At 57.4% G+C, this 18,871-nt stretch overlaps 1 protein-coding gene across 2 annotated transcripts in view; it reads right to left on the bottom strand.

Annotated features, from left to right (window-relative positions):
* The window catches only part of CAMTA1 (calmodulin binding transcription activator 1), a 927,002-nt gene that overhangs the window by 65,749 nt on the left and 842,382 nt on the right, over positions 1 to 18,871 (bottom strand). For both annotated transcript variants that reach the window (XM_007453302.1, XM_007453303.1), the window contains one exon: positions 14,679 to 14,813. In XM_007453302.1, coding sequence (XP_007453364.1) covers positions 14,679 to 14,813 — 135 coding nt within the window. The remainder of the gene's footprint in view (positions 1 to 14,678; positions 14,814 to 18,871) is intronic.

Here is an 18,871-nt window from a genome sequence, read left to right as displayed (position 1 = left end):
ATGCTCTTTGCCCAGGACCCCACCCCGGCTCTGAGATTCCCGTGTGCACCCAGCTGGTTACCATTTGCAAGGTCAGATCCATTCCCATGGGTGCTGGGGGAAAAAAGAGGAGCACAGTTGGAGGAGGGGCTTCCTCCAGGGGGTGGGGGAGGCAGAAGGCCGAGTGGCAGCTCCAAATGGAGCCAACAGGAGAACACTTTAGTGAGGAAAGAACACTGCCGGAGCCAGGGGTGCTGTCTGCAGATGGAGACGGGATGCAGGTTCATTTGCAGAGCATCACGGGCCGGGGCACAGGTGAGTAAAGAGGTAATTGAGATCATATGGGAGAATAATAACCTTAGCTGTCAAAGGCTCTTAGAATTTCTCATTTGACTTCACATTTAAGTGGATGGGTCTGGAATGTAGTGGATTTCACATCTCTGCCCAGGAAATCCTGAGCTTTACACAGTATTCTCTGCAGAAGACAAAGTAGTTGCCCAAACCATTTTTCATAATAAAATGTGTTCTTGAGCCCCAAAGAATTGCTGAGCACCACACAGTATCCGCGTAGGGGTGACACTTTGAAAACGACGGCAACAACAACAGCAAAAGCCATGTCAGACACTCAGCGTTTCCTCTTGAGACAAGAGCAGCAAAAAGAAATTGGTCTGCTGGTTGAGGAGCAGGGGAGACAGGCTGGTGGGGGCAGAGGAGGGGAGGTGCAATTCTGCGCAGTAGAGACTTTAACCTTGACCAAAGAGAGGTCTGCCTTTTGTCCTTGCCTTCTGGGAGGTGATCTCTAAGCCCTTGGAATGTCCTCCCGGAGGGAGTGGCTTAGTTTGCCTGAGTCACTGGAGAGTCCTACATTATGATTTAAGGTAGGAGCTGGTTACAGTGGAGAGTTGTAGGGTAGGGGTTGGCCACTCTAGAAGGATCAACTATGTGATTTAGGGTAAGGACTTTCGGTCACACAGTTTTAGCCAACTCGGGAGAGACTGGAGACCGAGATCAGCCATGGGGGCAATCCCTCACGCCTATGCGGTGGAGCCCCAAGAAAAACTCTGGACACCAAGGCTCAGGTGAGCTTCCCTGATTGGTGATTTTCCGTGAGCATTGCCACACATTGATGCAGGGACGTTAACGCTGACCACAAGCCACGGGAGGAGATAATGGAAGGTGGGTGTTTGGTGCCTCCTGGACCCTGCCGGACACACCTCTTCCCCTGGCTGGTTTCCATCTGGATCCCTTTGATGTAATAAACTGTAACTGGGAGTATAATGGCTTTCATGGCCTCTATGAGTTCTTTCCGTGAATGATGGAAACCGAGCATGGATTGTGAGTTGGCTGACTGTTTGCACATTCTTTCTACATACGGAGAGCCTTCCTCTGAACAAACATAGTTTTCATACAGAGTTAACACCTGTCAAGTGCATCCGCTTCCTGATGGGAGCGCAGAGGTACTCCCTGCCCCTCCCATGTGCTCCCCTAATACTTGGAACCTGCCCCTATGGGGCACTCGTTACACCAACTGTGCTGTCCGGCTTGCCTCATGTCCTGGGCCATGCACTCCTGGAGGTAGGGGCACGCCCAGTTGACCCATAAAGCCCTGAATCCAGGAGAGTGCCCCTCAGATGCCTGGGACTCAGCAGGTACCAGTTACTGATGGGCAGGTGTACAGGCTGCCTTCTACCAGAGCTGTTTCTTCCATTGTGGTTTGTGACCTGGCTGAGGGTCATGAACATAAAGCTGCTGGCATGGGGCCTGGCTGGAATGGCTGTCACTGTCATACCAGAGCACTTTGGTGCAGTGAAGTCCATGGAGATGGGTGTGGACAGGCAGGTTTTCATGGCTCCTGACTCAGCTACCCACCTACCAACTCATTCATTCACTCACCAGGCTAAGGTAGGGCTGGGTCAGACAATGAGGGAGTCACAGAGGGTCAGATGACACCCTCCTCCAGACCCCGGGATGGTGACACACCGTGCAGGGACTTGCCAAGGACCTGGTTGGGAAGTCCCCATCCTCTCTGAGGTCCAGAGGAGAGATGGGTGTGAGCAGCTCATGGAGGAGGCCTGCTCTTTCTCTTCCTTTCCCAAATCCAGGGAGCTGAATAGTGAATACTCTGCCCCTTAAAAGCTCTGAAGGCAGCCTCAAGGGCACATTTTTAATAAAGGTCAAGCTTCTGCATTCTTGCCTTGGGTTATTTGCCTGAGGCTTGTCCAGTGACAGGGAAACCAGAAAGGGGTTGATGGTGCCTGATAAGTTCTGGACACCCTCCCCAGCTGCTTCTGACATCAGGGATCCTGTAGCCTAAAGCTGGAGTCAGTCAGCAGTGTCACAAAGACACCACTGTCCGTCCATCCATCCGTCCATCCATCCATCCATCCATCCGTCCATCTGTCCATTCGTCTGTCCATCCATCCATCCATCCATCCGTCCGGCTATCCCTTGAAGAAATATTTATTGAGCACCTACTGTGTTCCTGGCCTCTTAAGGCATGATTATAACTAAAACAAAAGTCCTTGGCCTCAGAACTCAGCTATATTCTCACCTTTGTCAATTTCATCCACACCCCTTGACCCATTTCTTCCCATGCCACCTCCATGCAGTCATGTCACAGATGTCTCTCTCCTGCCCACATGCTTCTCTGAGCTCTGGAGCCTAAGTCCACTCACTTGCTGTTGTTGACTTTTCCCATGGATGTCCCAAAGGCCCTTCAAACTCAGCCCAACTTGTGACCAGTCCTCCTCCAGGGTGCATGACATGGAGCCCCCGTACCTAACCCATCTACAAGTCTTACTGATGCTACCTCCTGAATCTCTCTTGATGGTCCCCTTTTCCCAGAACCGCCAAGTCCGGCATCATCTCTAGCCTGGAGGATTCACTGGTCTACCCTCGCCAGCTCTGGCTCTCCTTCAATCCATTCTCCACGCAGCAGCCAAGAACACTTCTCGAAATGCAAACTTGGTCACGTCCATGCCTCTCAAACCTTCCATGGCTTCCCTCTCCTTGGGGATAAAGCCAGCACTCCTCAGCCTGGCTGGTGCCTGGGTACCCCTCTAACCTGTCAGGTCTGATCCCCACCCCCTCTCCACGTCCCCAGCCTTCACGTGCTCCCTTATACCCATGAGGCTCCTCCACCACAGGGCTGTCCGTGCACGCTGTTCCCCGTGCTGTTCCCTCCCCTCTCCATGGAGTTAACTTCTGCTCCTCCCTCAGATCTCAGCTCAGGGGCCACTTCTTCAAGAAACCCCTCCCAGATCTCCTCTTAACCCTCCATTACAAGCTCCCCACACACTTATTTGTGCAAAGGTTTGGCGTTCAGGTCTGATTTTTCCTCTGCCAGATGGTAAGCTGGGTGAGCACAGGAACCTCATCTGCTCTTTTTCATTCGTTCCTTTGTTCTAATCTCAGCACCGGCCCAGGGCCTGGCACCTACTGGGGGCTCCGGTACCAGTTAGGGAATAAATGATTACAAAGAGAGAATTGCTAAGGGAGGAATTTACAGAGTGTAATGGAAAAGCCACATAAAAAGAAGGCATCCTGTGTGTGGGGCAGTGGGATGAGGGGGGAAGTCAGCTTTTAGAGGGGAAGGGCCTTACAGTAGAAGTTTTCAGGAGAGCAGGAGTTCTCTAGAGCAGCCACAGGAAAAATAACCTGAGAGACCAGAGGGTGAGAGACCAGAGGGAACGGCGTGTGTGAAGGCCTCGAGGTGAGAAACACTACAGTATGTTTGGGGAAATCGGGTATTTTGGTAAAGAGGAGGGGAGAGCCTTGTGCAGGGGGAGAGGAGGTGAGGGCTGAAGATAAGCCGAGAAAGACAGGCTGAGGGCAGCTTAGAAAGGGTCTTGGATTCCGTGCTGCAGAGTCAGAGTTGATTCTGACCTTCCCAGATGACCACGCCCCTCCCAACAGGTGCCGCTGGCAGCCCCGCCTCCATTTCTAACTCGTCATGCTGCACTGGGTTACAATCACCAGTTTTGGGGCCTGTCTCTCCCAGGGGACTGCACCTTGCACAGCGCCTGGCACACAGCGGGTTCCAGTCAATCCTTTCCAAAAGCATCAGTGACACACAGCATGGATGGGGAGGGAAAGAATGTGGCGGCAGGAAGGCCAACGGGGAGGCTCCAAGCCCGGGTGCGTGATGCTAAAGGCCTGAGATAGAAAAATGGTAGAGGACCCCGGAAGGTGGGAGGAGGAAGCCCTGGGGGTTTTAAAAGTCCTACTTTGCAAACTGCTTGGCCTGGGGGAAGAGGGTTGTGGGGAAGGGAGAAGCAGGGATGAGGGATGTTTCTAGCTCTGGAGGCCCCCTTCGGATGCAGCATAACTGTAGCAGGGAGAACAGGCGCAGAGGAAGGCTCTCATTCTGTGGAGGTCAGGAGCCGGTGGATGGGGTCAGACCACTATGTATGATCCTCTCGGCATCACCTGCTCGCTGTGTGTCTGCGTCCTCATCTGTAGGATGGGGGACCTCGTAGGTAGTTGGGAAGTTTGAGTGAATCGATACGCATAAACGCTTCGTGGATAGGGCCTGGCAGGTGGTGGCACGTAGACGTCAGCTGCTGTAACCCCTGGGTGGACAGCTCTGTGCCAACAAGTCTGCCAGCTCTCCCTCGTGTCTCAAGACCAAGGGGTGCAGCTTTGGTGCCGTTGAGGCGACCCAAGGCGTCAGCAGCTCTTCTAAAAGTGGGTGCCACCAAATGGGGTGAGGGCCCATCTCGGACCTGGGTAGGAGAAAGGACACTCGGGGGACCTCTCCATCTGCTGATGTCAGGACTGGCCCAGGGCCTCGGCCGGCTGGTTTCTCACCTGCCCTGTGTCCCGGCTTCCGGAGTCTGTGAGTCTGGCTGTGGGGTGGAGAAGGGGAAGTGGGTGGAGGGTGCAGGGCACACGCTGATCTAGAGTCGGGCGGGCTTCTGTCCTGATTCGGCAGCAGTTTGGGGCAAGTCGCCGCTCTTCTGGGGGCCCAGATTCCTTCCAGAGGGATGAGGAGGTTGGACAGTGCGACAACCATTTCTTCCAAGTTCTAATTCTCGAAGATTCTAAGTCTGTTTCTGATGTATCAATTATTTCCACTCTGCCACGGATTTTTTTAAATGTCTCCCATTATTAAGTATGGAACATCTGACACATACCTGCCTGTCACTTATTTTTCCCCTCAAACAAAGGACTTTAATTTCACAAGTGAAACATGTCAGCAGTGGAGGGAGCTGGTCTTCAGCCTATCAGGCTCTTGTGAATGTCTCGTCACAGAGGCGGGAGACAAGGTCAGTCGCTGGGCTGCTTGGAAAGGATCAGAAACGCGTGTATTTTGGGGAGTTTTTAAAAGGAGAGGGCTTGTGCTCGCCCCACCCAGAGGCTGGGATCTGGATCATTGGTAGGGTAGGTGGGGATCTCCTCTCATCCAACTCCAGGACCTCCAGGACCCCGCTCCTTCTGGAGGCCACACCAGCCCCCGCTCCACCCACGGCCCCTTCTCCTTGCTCACGGGCGATGTCCTGGGTCTCCCCGTCTCAGGACCATTGCTCCCACTGCTGGGTCAACAGATCAGCATCTCCATTATTTTCTAGGGAGGTGCATTCTGGGGCCGGATCCTAGGAAAGGCTAAGGAAGCCTGCAAATCGCTGGCCTGAACTGGCCGTCTCCCCAGGCCCGCTGGTCTCTCTGGGCTCCCAGCTCTGCCAAGAGGCCTTTCTTCAAGGCCATGCCCCCTGAAGCACAGCTGTCCCGCGTCTAAATGACGTGGTGGAATAATGGGAGTCCGATGTAACTGATCAAGGAGGGAGCACGACTGCCGGGCAGCCGTTGGGCCCGTCTGCAGGATTCCCGCATTCCGGCCACAAGCAGTGGTCAGGGGCTGAGAGCCGTCTCCACTGGGTCTGACATCCACACACCGTTTGGCAGGTGAGTCACAGTTTGTTCCTGCTTTGGGACTTGGCACCAGTCCCTGCACCCCAGTGGGGAGCAACTGGGAGGGAGTTTGTCCCTGGGACTCACAGCAGGTGTAGATGTCTCCCTGAGCCCGGGGCCAGGGAAGCTGCCTCTCTGGGGCCTGCAGACCTGTGGGATGGTTTTCTGGGCCAACAGCAGAGGGCAAGGCAGCAAAGTCGTGGCCCGGGGCTTTTTCTCTGGCTGCACGACGAGGGGTGGAGGCACAAGATCTCCTGGGCCAGGTCTTTCCTGTCCCAGCCTGGGGAGAGTCAGGGATCTGAGCTCAGAGACAGGCTACCAGAGTTTTCAGCCACTTCCCTGCGTTCTTTAAATTCACGGAGCTCCCTCCTGCCATGGGGTCTTCCTACATGCGGTTTCCTCTGCCTGGGATGCGCTGCTCCCCTTCTCCTGGTATTAACACGGCTGCCACATCCTTTTTCTTGAAACCCTCTCTTCTCCTGGCCTCCCGGCGGTCACATCCGCTCCATCTTCCTCCTCTCGCTGGATGCTTGTTCTCCTTTGCCAGCAACTTTTCTGCTTGACATTTAAATACTGGGGGAGCCCATGCTTGACCCTGTGCCCTCTCCTCTCCTTTATCCACCCTCTTTCATGGAGCAACTGCCTCTAGACCCACGGCTTTAAATTCCATTGCTGAGCTGATGACATCTAAACTTTGTCTCCTTTCTGGGCCCCTCCTTGGCCTGCAGACTTTCAAACCCAACTGTACCCTTGGCAACTCTAATAGGCCGTGAACCAGAATATGAGCAAAACCCACTCGAGATTCCCTCTCTCCTACCTTCTTCAAAGTCCTTCACCTCAGGAAACGGTCCCGTGTCCCCCACCATTGTTTAAGCCCCAAATCTAGGCACTACCCATCCTACTCTTGCTTATCCTCCGTGTTCAAATCATCATCAGGGCCCCTGACTCTACCCCCAAGAAGCCCCCAAACTGTGTCTCTTGGGATTCATCATCACCGGCCTTGTCGGAGCCGCTCTCATCTCTTGCCCGCACTGATGCAAGAGCGCCCGGGGTGGTCGCCCTGTGAGTAGAGACACAGTTTATGTTCCAGACAGCAGCTGGGGCGGGGGCGGAGCGTGTCACCTCACTGGCTCAGGATCACCTCCCGCTGTCCTCAGGATCAAGTCCCAGCCCCCTGCCCTGGCTGAGGGGCCCCCGGAGGCCCGGCCCCTTCTCGTTCCGCCGCACCTCCCCTTAGCCTGCTCACCGTGCGGCCCCTACACACCAGTTCCGTGTCTCGCAGGGAACTCTGTTCTGCGATTCCCTCGGCCTGGAACGTCCTTCCCAGGATCTTCGCGTGTGCGTCCTTTCTGACATCGCGCCTCCCCAGAGAGGCCTCCGCCGGCCGCCAACCTCAAGCAGCCACCATGGCCCCCCTCTACCAGGCTGCCCGCGGTAAGTGTCCCGATATTTCCTCTGTGATGTGTTTATCATCCTTCTCCCGCCTCTAGAATGTAAACTCCACGAGAACCAAGGTCCCCCGGAGTCAGAGCGGTGCCTGGTGATGCAAGAAGGAACGACCCTCGTGGAAGGAGGCAAGAGTAGAGGCCAGGAGCCAGAGTAGGATGTGCAAGGACACTTGGGGCCGAGTCAAGGTGGTGGCAGAGGGGATGGAGAGAAGTGGGAGAAATTAGGGAGAGAGGGCCACTAGGATGGTGACGGGTTTGGGGGGCTGGGCGTGAGCAGGGGGTCTCAGGAATGACTCTGGGTTTTCTGGGGTGGACTTTCCGCCGAGGCTGAAGGAGGTATAGGGTCGGGAGGGGGCGCGTGGCAACAAGAGAACAATTGTGAGTAACATTTGGGACACGTTGACTTGCCCAAGAAAACCGGAGCAGCGACATCCTGGGGCAGCTAGATGGAAGGTTCTGGATCTGAGAAGAGGCACAAAGGTGGACGTATCAGTGCACCTTTACAGACGGTAAAGAGGGTCCTGGGTGGGGCTAAGCCCTCACGGAGAGTGGGCAGAGGGAGAAGGGAGGGGCCTGGAGACCGCATCCCAGGGCCTGCCGGGTCTTTAATCCACTGGATGATTTCCAGCACCTTGGACCCCAGGGATCACCTCCTCCCCTTGTGAAGCCCCCTGACCCTAGGCTCTGAGACCCCACCCTCTTCTGTGTCCCTCAGACTACCCCCACTGTTCCTTCTCAGTCTCCATCACCAGCTCCTCCTTCTGGAATGTTCTGTTAACGTTCACGTAGCCTGCGCTCTCCGGGGCCTCTCTCTTCTCCCTCTGCCTCAGAACGTGACCTTATTTGGAAATAGGGTCTTGGTAATTAGCCAATTACAGATGTAACTAGTTTAAGATGAATTCATTGGATTGGGTGGGGCCCTAATCCAATGACCCGTGTCCTTGTAAGAAGAGAAAACAGAGACACACAGAGAAGGAAGATGCCATGTGATGATGGAGGCAGAGGCTGGAGTTATGTTGCCACCAGCCAAGGAGCGCCAAGGGTTGCCAGCGGCCCCCGGAAGCTGGAAGAGGCAAGAGGATTCTCCCTTAGAGCCTTCAGAGAAAGTATGGCCCTGCCAGCACCAGGGCCTCTAGAACTTCCAGCCTCTAGAACTGCCAGGAAACTCATGCAACAGTCAAGGATAACTTGGTTGATATTGACCATGGGAGGGTCTGAGCCTCCCATCTTCGCGCCTCAGGATGAGCCACCTGCCCCCCCGGTGGCCGAAAGCTGCCCCCGCAGGAGTGGCCACGTCTGCCGAAGCTCTGGGTCTTTGCCCACTGGTTTTTACTTTGCTACCTGCCCCGATAGCCAGGATGAGAACCCAGGGGCTGTCTCCTCGGCCTCTGCGGATGCTGGGCTTGCCGTTTCTCTGCAGGGCGCCATTTGTCACTGATGCAAGGAGGCGGGTGAGGCCCAGCCCCAAGGTGACCCATCCCTGCCACCCAGATCCATTCAGTGTGGCCCCAGCTGCAAGCAGCAGGAGATCACGCCTCCGGGAGACATCTGAGCACCAGGCCCCTTGGTTTCTGTCTAAGGAGGGCTAAGGACACTCATCCCCGTCTGTAAGGATGTGGACCCCACAGAGCACAGAGACACTGACTATGAAGAGGGAGCCTGTGCTTTGGAGCGAGGCCTTGGCTGGGTAGCTGCAGCTCAGACCAGAGTCCCTTCCTGCCACTCAGCTTCACGTCCCAAGTATAAGACTGGCTCAGGGCTTCCCTGGTGGCGCAGTGATTGAGAGTCCGCCTGCCGATGCAGGGGACACGGGTTCGTGCCCCAGTCCAGGAAGATCCCACAGGCCGTGGAGCGGCTGGGCCCGTGAGCCATGGCCGCTGAGCCTGCGTGTCTGGAGCCTGTGCTCCGCAACGGGAGAGGCCACAACAGTGAGAGGCCCGCGTACCGCAAAAAAAAAAAAAAAAAAGACTGGCTCAAACCAGTTTCTGCTACTACCGACTTATCTCTTAGGTCCCCGCTACGTAAAGAAATGCCCAGACGCCCATGAGTTAACCCACTGGAGTGTGCCCCAGACCCCGCTCTAGGTGAATGCCAGAAGATTCTTCCTTCTTACTTACAGGGAAGACGCCTGCGAAGCTTCAAAGTGCTCCCAGAGGCAGGAGGGCGTGGGCCCTCGGGGCACTGACTTTGCCTGTGGTTCAAGGCACTCTCCAAAGTCAAGACCATTCACTGATGCTCTATGTCTGATCTAAAAAACTCTCCTGAATTTTGTATTCTACCCCACAAAACAAACTGTATTTGTTTCAGTAAAACAGTGGCGTTTAAAATTCATTACAACTTAACATTTGCTCCTCTCCCCACATTATCTGGTAAAAGTGATACACTTTCTGTCTGGCTCTGTCGATGTTCTTCCATGTGGACAGTTCATCACGGGCCCAGAGCAGGGGACTGGCAGGCGGGCTGGGGGATCTGCAGGATGGAGGGAGCCAGGCCAGGAGGAGCCAGCAAGGTACACTCATCTGAAAGCCCTGGAGTGTCCTCACTGGAGGGAGGAAACATCCAGAAGCTTCCCAGGGGCCATTCTCACAGCTGGAGTGGCCCCTACTGCTGCCCCTGGGCTGCACCCTTGGCCTCTGGCTCAGTGTGTGGTCTTCCACTCCTGGTGGTTGGAGGCTGCTATTAGAAACCGGCGGGGTGGGGGGGGGGGGGGGGAGAGGCTGGCAGAAGTATGGCCACATGCCAGGGACAGGCAGCTGGGAGCGGCGGGAGGGGACAGAGCTGGGGACCATCCCAGCTACACATCTTCCATCTATTAGCACAGAAGCCTTGGTCAGAGAAGGCCAAACCGGGAGGCCAAATCTTGCTTTTCCTTCTCTCCACCTCCTTACAGGGGGCAAGGCTCCCACCTTCCCACACCTCTAACCCGGAGCCAGGCTGCTCCAGAGGCTGGCTTGCCAGATACCCTCCTCTGGCCCCTTTACAGACGGTGGTGGTGATGATGGTGGTGATGATCATGGGGATGGTGGGGGGGATGATGGGGGGGGTGGGGGTGGTGGTGGTGGTGGTGGTGTCCGCCCTGCCCCAAGGCTTCATATGCCGAAGCAGGCACCTGGACAGTGAGATGTGAGTTCCTGCCCCCTCCCTCTGCCTGAGATTACAAGGTCCCTCCCCCACCCGAGGGTGGCAGGAGACCTGCCCAGGTGGCTGACTGGCTGAGCCCAAGAAAGCTGCATCCGTGCATCGCACCAATCCTCTCACTCAGGCAGGAGGCTCAGCTGCCCGAGAGGCAGTTGAAAATAGAGTCTAAGAATAAGCGGCTTAGTCCGGTTTGGAGAGGGGCCCAGCTGGGTAGGGGTGGGCCGAGGCCTTGGGGAGCATCAGCTGGTTGCAAAGGAAAGAACCAGGCACCCAGAAGTTCCACTCACCTTTCTTCCAGGGACAGGGATCTCTTAAAGGTGTCCTAGTGCCCTTGGCCAGATGTGCGCCCCACCCCCTCGCTCCAGAGCCGCAGGGTCAGGTGGCCTGGGTTTATTCTTTTTGCAAACACAGGCCCAGGAGAGGCCATCTAAACACACAACATAGCCTCCCCTCGCTCAGCACAGCCCTGGCTGTTTGTGTCCACAGGACCCCTGGCAGGCAGAAGGGACATTTCCCAGAGGCCCTCAGAAAATGGTGTCGGGGTTAACTGGCTGCTTGAATGCCTCTCGCCTGGAAGAGGTCCCATTTCGCCCAAAGGCACAGCTGACCCACCCCGGACCACTCTGGGGTCCTGATGCAAGAGGCCTGGGGAAATCTGTTCTGAATCTGGACCTCTGGGGGAAGAAATGGTGAAGCTGGTAGTTCCCAGAGCCCCTTGGCTAAAGGAAGCGGCTGTTCCCCAGCCTGGGGCCCTTGCCGCTCCCTCTGCCTGGGATACTCCTTCCCATCCGTCTCAGCCTGGCTGATGCCTGCTCAGGCTGGAGGTCTCAGTGGAAGAGTCACTTCCTCCTGGAAGCCTTCTTGAACACTGGGCTGGATGAAGCTCTCTTGATGTGTCCTGTGGGCACTTATTCGCTCATGCATTCAATCCTTCATAAGGCAAACAGGTACTGTGGCCCGCAATCTGCCAGCCTGTAGGGCCTGTGTCCTCTAGAGGTCACAGTGCAGGGGCTGGGGAGGGTGGGAAAGTCCCCTAAGTTTGGGAGAAGCGCTGCAGCTCCCGAGACCCAGAGGACTGTGCTCCCTCCTAAGTCGGCCTGGAGCGGGTAGATGCCGACGCCAGCGCCCCCTCCTCCCTGTTCTCCCTCCTCCCCCGTTTCCATGCTTGTCTCCGCCTGGATGGCTGTGTCCAACTGAGATTTGGGGGACACGGAGCCCCTGCGCCCATGACCCTCCGCGGGGACGATCGCCTCCCGCCCGGCCAGGCTGCTCAGACAAAGTCTGCGCCCAGGACAAAGGCTGCGCCACCGCGGCTGCTGCTGCGCGCGCGGATTCGATTCCGCGTGCCCCACCCAGCCTTTAGTCTGGCAAACAAATCCATTTTTTTAAACAAATGAAAGCTGAAATCTCTTCCCAAACATTTCTCCCGCTCTGGGATGGAGGGAGGAGCAAAGAGCGCCCCCGGGCTGGCAAGCAGGGCGACGGACGCGGGTGGAGTGGGGCGGACCAGGAGCGCGCGCAGCCCTGGCGGCACGTCCCCGTTCTCTCCCCTGCACTGGGGAGGGCCGAGCCGTGCCGCAGTCCGTGGGGCGGGCGCGGGCGCAACCTGCCCAGCGCTCCGTGCAGGGCCCCTGCATTGCAGCTGCGCCGGGCGTGCAAGCGTGCGTGCGCGCGCGCGTCCGTGTGTGCGCCTGTGCGTGCACGCGCGCCGCCCGGCCGCCGCGCCCCGGTTCGCTCGGCGCTGCAGTCCCCTCGGCCCGTCCCGTTCCATCGCCGCCCTTCCCCCTGGCCGCAGCGCGCGCACCTCCCCGCCCCCGCGGCTCTAACTGAGAATTTGCCCCGTAACCTTGGGGGCGGGAGGGGCAGAGGGAAGGAGCCGCGGGGCGGGAGGAGAGGGGAGCGGAGAGAAAGGCTTCCGACAGGCTGGTCGCTGCGGCATCGTCGACACACTTCTTCACCGCCAGGCCACAGGGTTGGCCAGAGCCCGGGGGACCTCCGCCCTCTGGGCTGTCCCAGCCGCGTCCCCTTTGCACTGGGAGGATTGTGACCCTGGCGCTGAGGCTGCGGTTCTGCTCCCCTCCCCCCCACCGTTATTATGCATCAGGCTGGTGAAATGCTGGGAAAATGATCCTTGGGTAGATAAGTCACTTGTGCTCATTTTGGGGGGCGGGGAGGGGGGGATGGAAAAGAACAAGGAGAGGGTAGTTTTACTCTCCCACCCCGGCAGGGTGGGCATCTCACGGTTCCTCTGCCCTGGCCCCCCTTCCCCTCCCACTATTGAAAGGATGCCTCGCCAAGCCCAAAGGGGAAGAGATTCATGGGGTCCTTCGGGGCCCCCATCTGCTCTCTGTAGGGGGGTGGCCCTGCCTTGTCCCTTCCCCAACTCCTGTCATCTCTCCTGTGTATTCTGCCAGGGGCTGGGGGGATGCTTATTTCAACTGGAGGCCTAGGGAGCTCAGAGCTCCAAGTCCCGGCAGAGGGGGCTGCTGGGGAGCAGGTGTCCTGCTTGGCTGAGGACTCAGGGGCGTGCTTGTCATGAAGCAGTGGAGGTGGCTTCCCTTCCCCACGATCTCTGTCACAGCATCCTCTCCTGCCGGCAGCCTCCTGGTTCCGCCTGCCCTCTGGGCTCCCGGGGGGGTGGGGGGTGGGGGGGACGGCTGATGTTTCCTGTGCTCCGAGGCAAGGCACTGCCTGGCTAGACTTGGCTTTCTGAAGGGCTCCATCTTCCAGGCAGGTCCGACACTGACTGGTCCCTGCATCCTGCAGTGCACCCTGGTGAAGTGACCTGGTCACTGAGGGAGAGCCAGGGCTCTGCAGAGTTCCCTGTTCCCTTTCCCATTTGTTCTGCAAAACTGAAACCGGATTTCCTGAACGGGAGCCCCTGGTCACCCTGCCCTTCTCTGTTGCATCCTGCAGGTCATTGTCACAGCGCCGGCTGGCTTCAGCCTCTGCCAGGGTGGCTGCCAAGGCCACCCTGGCGCTCCCAGGCAGCCACTGCCAGGGTGCAGACGCCTGCTGATCCAAAGCCACCTCTGGGAACAGCTCAGAGTGTTCAGTGGCCAGAGCGGCTGCCAGGCACCCTGTCACTGCTGGGACCGGGGCTGGGATGAGGCAGAGATTTACACACTGGGTGGCCCAGGAAAGCTGCCTAAAGCATGTGCCCAAGCCCAGCGAGCCTCCAGCGACCAGCAGCAAGGGGAGGTCTGAGAGGGGAGAAGGCAAAGGGCTGCTGTGGATGGGGGAGGGGAGCTTAAGGAACTGACCCCCACAGAAGGCCTGGGTCAGCTTAGCTGAGACCTAACACCTTGGGCCGGCAAGGTCTCTAGCAAGGTACCCCACAGACGGGCACCTCTGCGGCTGCCCTGATACTAAGGGCGGGTGTAAGCCATTCCTCCACCGTGTCTCGGTGCCCAGAGCAGACCATCAGCTCAGCCCCCCAGGCCAACTCTGGGGCTTCCCCTGGGCATACCCGGCCCTGGAAGGGCAGCCTTTGCAACTTTTCTCTGCAGAGCCTCTGGCGCCCCAGGGGGAGCAGCCACAGCTCGGCACCCGCGTGCAGCAGGCCAGCGGCTCTCAGAGAAGGGTCCTTGGCCATCGCGTCCTGCCTCCTGCCTTTCCTGCCTCCTGCCTCCTGCCTTGGAGGCTCCCTGGCCCTCGGCCCTCAGCTGGGTGGGGGAGGGCTTCCATGAGAAGGTGTGGCTCACGGTCCCTAAAAGGCAGAAGCACTCAACACACAGCCTTGAAGTCCAGGCCTTGGAATCAGAAAGAAGCCCAACCTGGGCTGCCTTCCCCCAGCCTCACCCATTGCTGTTGCCTCTGAGAGGCTCAGGGCTTGGTGATGGCCTCCAGGAGCTCCCTCTGCTTCTAGAAACTGCCCTGGGGCTGGGGGTGGGGCAGCAGAGGATGCCTGGACCCTGCTGCCCCAGGTCTGTCCGGAGATGGGCCTCTCAACAGCTCAGGGGCTTGTCTGACCATTCAGACGCCCTGGCAAGCCCTGGGTCCAAGCTCCCCTACTCACTCTGTCCCAGGGAAAGACCGAGATTGAGGGTGGGGACCAGCCGGTCCTCTCGAGGTGCGACTTGCACCCCGAGCAGCAGAAGTTAGGAACCTGGATGCTTCCTCCTTTTTCACACCTTGCACACAGGGCTCCCAAGTGTCCCTCTCCCTTGGGGCCTGGCGAGGTGATCCGAGCGCTGTTCTTACCGTCCAGTGACAGCCAATCGTGCTGGGAGGATGGGAGTGTGGGCAGGGCCCGAGCTTTGTACTCAAACACCACTGAGTTGGAGATGATCTGGTTGTTGAAGGCAACTTGTAGGGTCACAAGACCAGTGTCATGGGCTGAAAGCAAAAGAAAGAGCTGTCAGGGAGGGAGGGGGGCGGGGCATGGGCACATTCCAGCCTCATGTACCCACCCAAGGGCCAGGAGGACCCTCTCCCCACTGCCCTTCATGGATTAGCCCTGCCTGGGCCTGCTCATCCCTCCGGGTCAGAATGCGGGGGGAGGGCGTTTAGGTGCAGCATTTGCTTTGGACTCCTTTGTGCTTATTTCTCTTTCGCCTTTTCCTGCAAGCTTGTCCTGACTCACTTAGCATGGCCTTCTGTGTATTTTCAGAAGTTCTTCTGCATCCCCGATGAAGGCCAGAACTTCGTCTGTGCCTGTTACTCTGAGCCCAGTGGTGCTGGGCTGGAGGCTGGCGTAAACCTTGCGTCTCCCCCACCCCCCACCCCCCGACGCCTGGATGTCAAGCTTCGGGAAGACCGGCCCTTGTGGGCCTCGTGAGCTGCTCTGACCTCGACACGGGGCTCAATGAAAGCTATTGGTTGAGTAACGCAGGGGACATTCTCACTGTTCCCAAGAGGAGAGCCTACCCGTGGCAGAGAGACCTGCTTCATTTCTGGGGGTGAGGCTGCTTTTGAAGTCTTGCGGGCCAGTGGGTGTATGCAGGCTGCTCCGTCCCGCCGGGCCTCAGCCTCTGGTAGACAGCAGGGTTCTGTCCTCTCTGCCCTGCTTTTCTGGAACCAGCGCCCAGGGCCTCCCCAGGACAGATTTCCAGGGAGGACGCACCCGGGGATCGTGTTACTGTTTGGGCTCTTGGTTTTCCGAAGCTTAGACTGGAGGAAGCTGTCCAAATCAGCTGCTCCCCAGGGCAGAGTAAAGCTCTGGCTTCCCTCTGAGGTCTTCTGAGGCAGCCCTCGCTGCCCACGGGAAAACCAACTCGTTGAGGTGTGGCCTCTCTCCATCCCAGGTGTATGTGTTACACAATGGTCCCCAGAGCAGGTCTTCGGGAAGTCATTGCCCCAAGATGACCAGTGTGTTTTTTTTCCCTGTGCTTTCCGCCCTGGTGTGGTCCCTCGGCTCCAGATCACAAGCTGGCTCCACGGTGGGTGGGGTACCACTGGAGATCCCGCCGCGCCTCTCTGGGCAGGGGGCCCCAGCCAAGTCCAGACCTCCCTAGGCTCTGATGGCGTCCCCAGGCAGATCTCCAAGCTCGTGGTTACTCGCCTTCCCTGGAGACTTTCCTGGTCTACCAACAAGAGGGTAGGGCGTCAGGGCCCACTCAGCTCTGCTCCTCTGGGCAAGTCTGCTGCCTCTCGCTGGCCCCCGGGGAGCTCAAGCCTTCTCTGTACCAGACATTCCAGCTGGAGGGTCCTCCTCACCTGCTGCTCATCTTCCACCATCTCCTGGCACGTGTACAACCTGCCGTGACGCCGGAACGGTGGCAGATCCAAAGGCATCCCATCCTTCCCCAGAGAGACAGAGCTAAGAGGACCTGTCATAGTCTCCTGGGTCCCAGCCCAGCAGCCCGGCGCATGCAGGCCTGTCACCCAGGACATTTCCTGGACTCACTTTCCCTCCCCCGCATTCAGTCCATCAGCAAGTCCTGGGTCCATTTACTTCTCTCCATCGTGATGGCCACCACGGTACCCAAGCTGCCATCATGTCTTGCCTAGATGCCTGGACTCCTGCATCAGCCTCCTGCCCAGGGCACCCTCAGCACACCTGAGACCTACCTGTTCTGCTGGGATGGTGTTAGGGTGGGGGACACACTCCAAAGCCTCCACAGGAAATCAGTGGGAGTGTGTTGCCCAAGGGAGCCCTCCTCCTTAAATCGGGAAAGATTACCCCTCTGCCGCTTCCTATGGTTTCCCTGTTTCTTTCTTCCCTCCTACAGTCCACTCTCCCACACACCCAGATTCATCTTTGAAAGACATAATTTAGATCAAGCCACTCCCCACTTAAGACTAATGGCTTCCATTGCAAGTACAACCTAATCAGACTCCTTTTCATGACTTAGAAGGATGGACATGATTTGTTCTCTGCCATCTTCTCCAACCTAGCCATCTCCAACTCACCCCACCTTTATATTTCTTCAACTCACCAAACCTGTTCCTGCCTCAGGGCCTTTGCACTTCCTTTGCCCTCTGCCGGATGTTTTCCTCCCATTCTTCCCATGACCAGCTCCATCTCATCATTCAGGTTGCAGCCTAATGTCCCAGCCTTTGAGAGGATCTGTCCAAAGAAACGTCCCTTTTCCCAAGTTACCTTATCACATTACCATATTCTAGTGTTTTCTCCAGTGATCTTGGTTATTTCTTTGTTTCCTTGTTTGTTTTTTCATCTCCTACAGTGGAATGTAAGCTCTGTGAGAGCTGGGAGCCAGTCTGTCCTGATCACCTCTTTATGCCCAAGACCAAGGTCAGTACCTGGACTGTTATGGCCCCTCGATACCTGTTTGTTGAGTGAATTGCTTCAGAATGCAGTGCACTTGCTCATCTCATTTTGAATTTCATCTTTTGCCTCTGGTGACTCCAAGGAATCCAGCGTGAGGCTGTCCAGAAGCCCCCCAGCAAAGTCTTTTTGTTGGGGGGCTTCCTCCGTCTTCTCCAAGGACCAGGTTGCCTTTTTCCTAAATCCTAAGTCCTCCTTCACCACTGCTTCACCAGAGCTCACTGGCTTGAACCGGTTTTCTCCCTCCTGACCTTGGAACACTGCTGGAATCTTGCAAGAGGCAGTTTCCATGCCTGTGTGTCTTCTGCGGCCAGTGATGGAGGGGGAGCCGCCCAGAACCATGATCTTGGTCAGGGTCGAGTCTCCCCAGCTGTTTTGCCTGGGCATGTGCACCAGGCCGGTGGGCAGGGGCCATTTGCGCCCCCTGTGCCCCCTCTTCCCATGTCATTCTAGCTCCTCAGGTGACCTGGCTTGTGCTCCCAGGCCTCTGAGCCCTTCTTTTAGGTGAGGCCAGTTTGGTTCTGGCTTCAAGTGTCCTTTCTTTAAGATCAGCTCCAGGTTCCCCAAGGCTTTGGGAGACCCAGGGCAGAGGTCCCTGAGCAGCCAGCATTGTCCCCCAGGGTGCGGCTTGTGTGCATGACCAGCTCCTTCCTGGACTGAGAGCTCCTTGCGGTCAAGGTTAGAGTTAGGGGCTGGGTCCACTCCAGGCGCCTACCAGTGCCTGGCAAACTACTTGACGAATAAAGAAATGAACGAATGCACGTAGCACCCAGTGCTCTCTCACTGAGTGACGTGCTTTAGTTTGGGCCTCAAAACAAGGATGTCCAAAAGGGACCGCCCCCTCTTTGTGGTTAGGGGTGGAACAGGGCGGGGCCCCCAGCCCACAGGCTGCCTGAGCCTCTCTGGGTCCAAGATGCAAGATGTTAGAGGAGCCTAAACCACTGGGAGGCATAGTGACCTGGGCAGACTCTCCTGCCAGCTCTGGGACCAGGAGAACTGCCTGCTGATACCTAAACAGCCCTGGACCCCTCTCCCAACTCCCCTCCCCCCAACCAGGACAGAAACAGTAAGACCTCACTCATGAGCAGCTTCATGAATTAAGCACGTAAGCCAGGAGCTTCCTGGACCCTCATCTCAGCCCCTTGCCCATCTGGCCGGTGGTTTCTACAGATGTAGAAATGGGGACTTAGAGAAGTCAACCTCCGGGCTCACATCACCTGACGGTAACTGGCTGATCTGGGATGTGCATGATGTGACTGCTCCAGCACCCAGGATTTGCCAGGTCCTGGCCTGGGACACCATCCAGACGGCATGCAAAGGCCAATCTTTTAAAATTTTTTTGGAGGGGTCAGATAACTCAGGACAGGCAAGGTCTGGGTCTTCAGCCAGGCAAGAACCAGGTACAGGAAGCGGCATCTATTTATAGGCTGGGCCAGTCCCTTTCCAGCAGCAGGTGATAAGTGGAGAGTTAAGAACACGCCGCCCCTCCCCCCACCTCACCAGTGGAGGTGGGGGGCTGCATTAGCCACGCGCGGCCCCGAGCTGTGATAGGCTGACCCGGCCTGGCTGGTGTCAGGATGGCTGCGCTCCAGCCCCAGGAGGGCTGCTGGGAGCCTGGGAGCAGGGGGAGATGAGTGGGAGCCAGCCAGGCCGCTGGGGGGGGGGG

Source organism: Lipotes vexillifer, unplaced genomic scaffold (genome assembly GCF_000442215.2).
Source record: "Lipotes vexillifer unplaced genomic scaffold, Lipotes_vexillifer_v1.1 scaffold575, whole genome shotgun sequence".
NCBI classification, from domain to species: Eukaryota; Metazoa; Chordata; class Mammalia; order Artiodactyla; family Lipotidae; genus Lipotes; species Lipotes vexillifer.
This window is presented reverse-complemented; position numbering and strand designations above follow the sequence as displayed.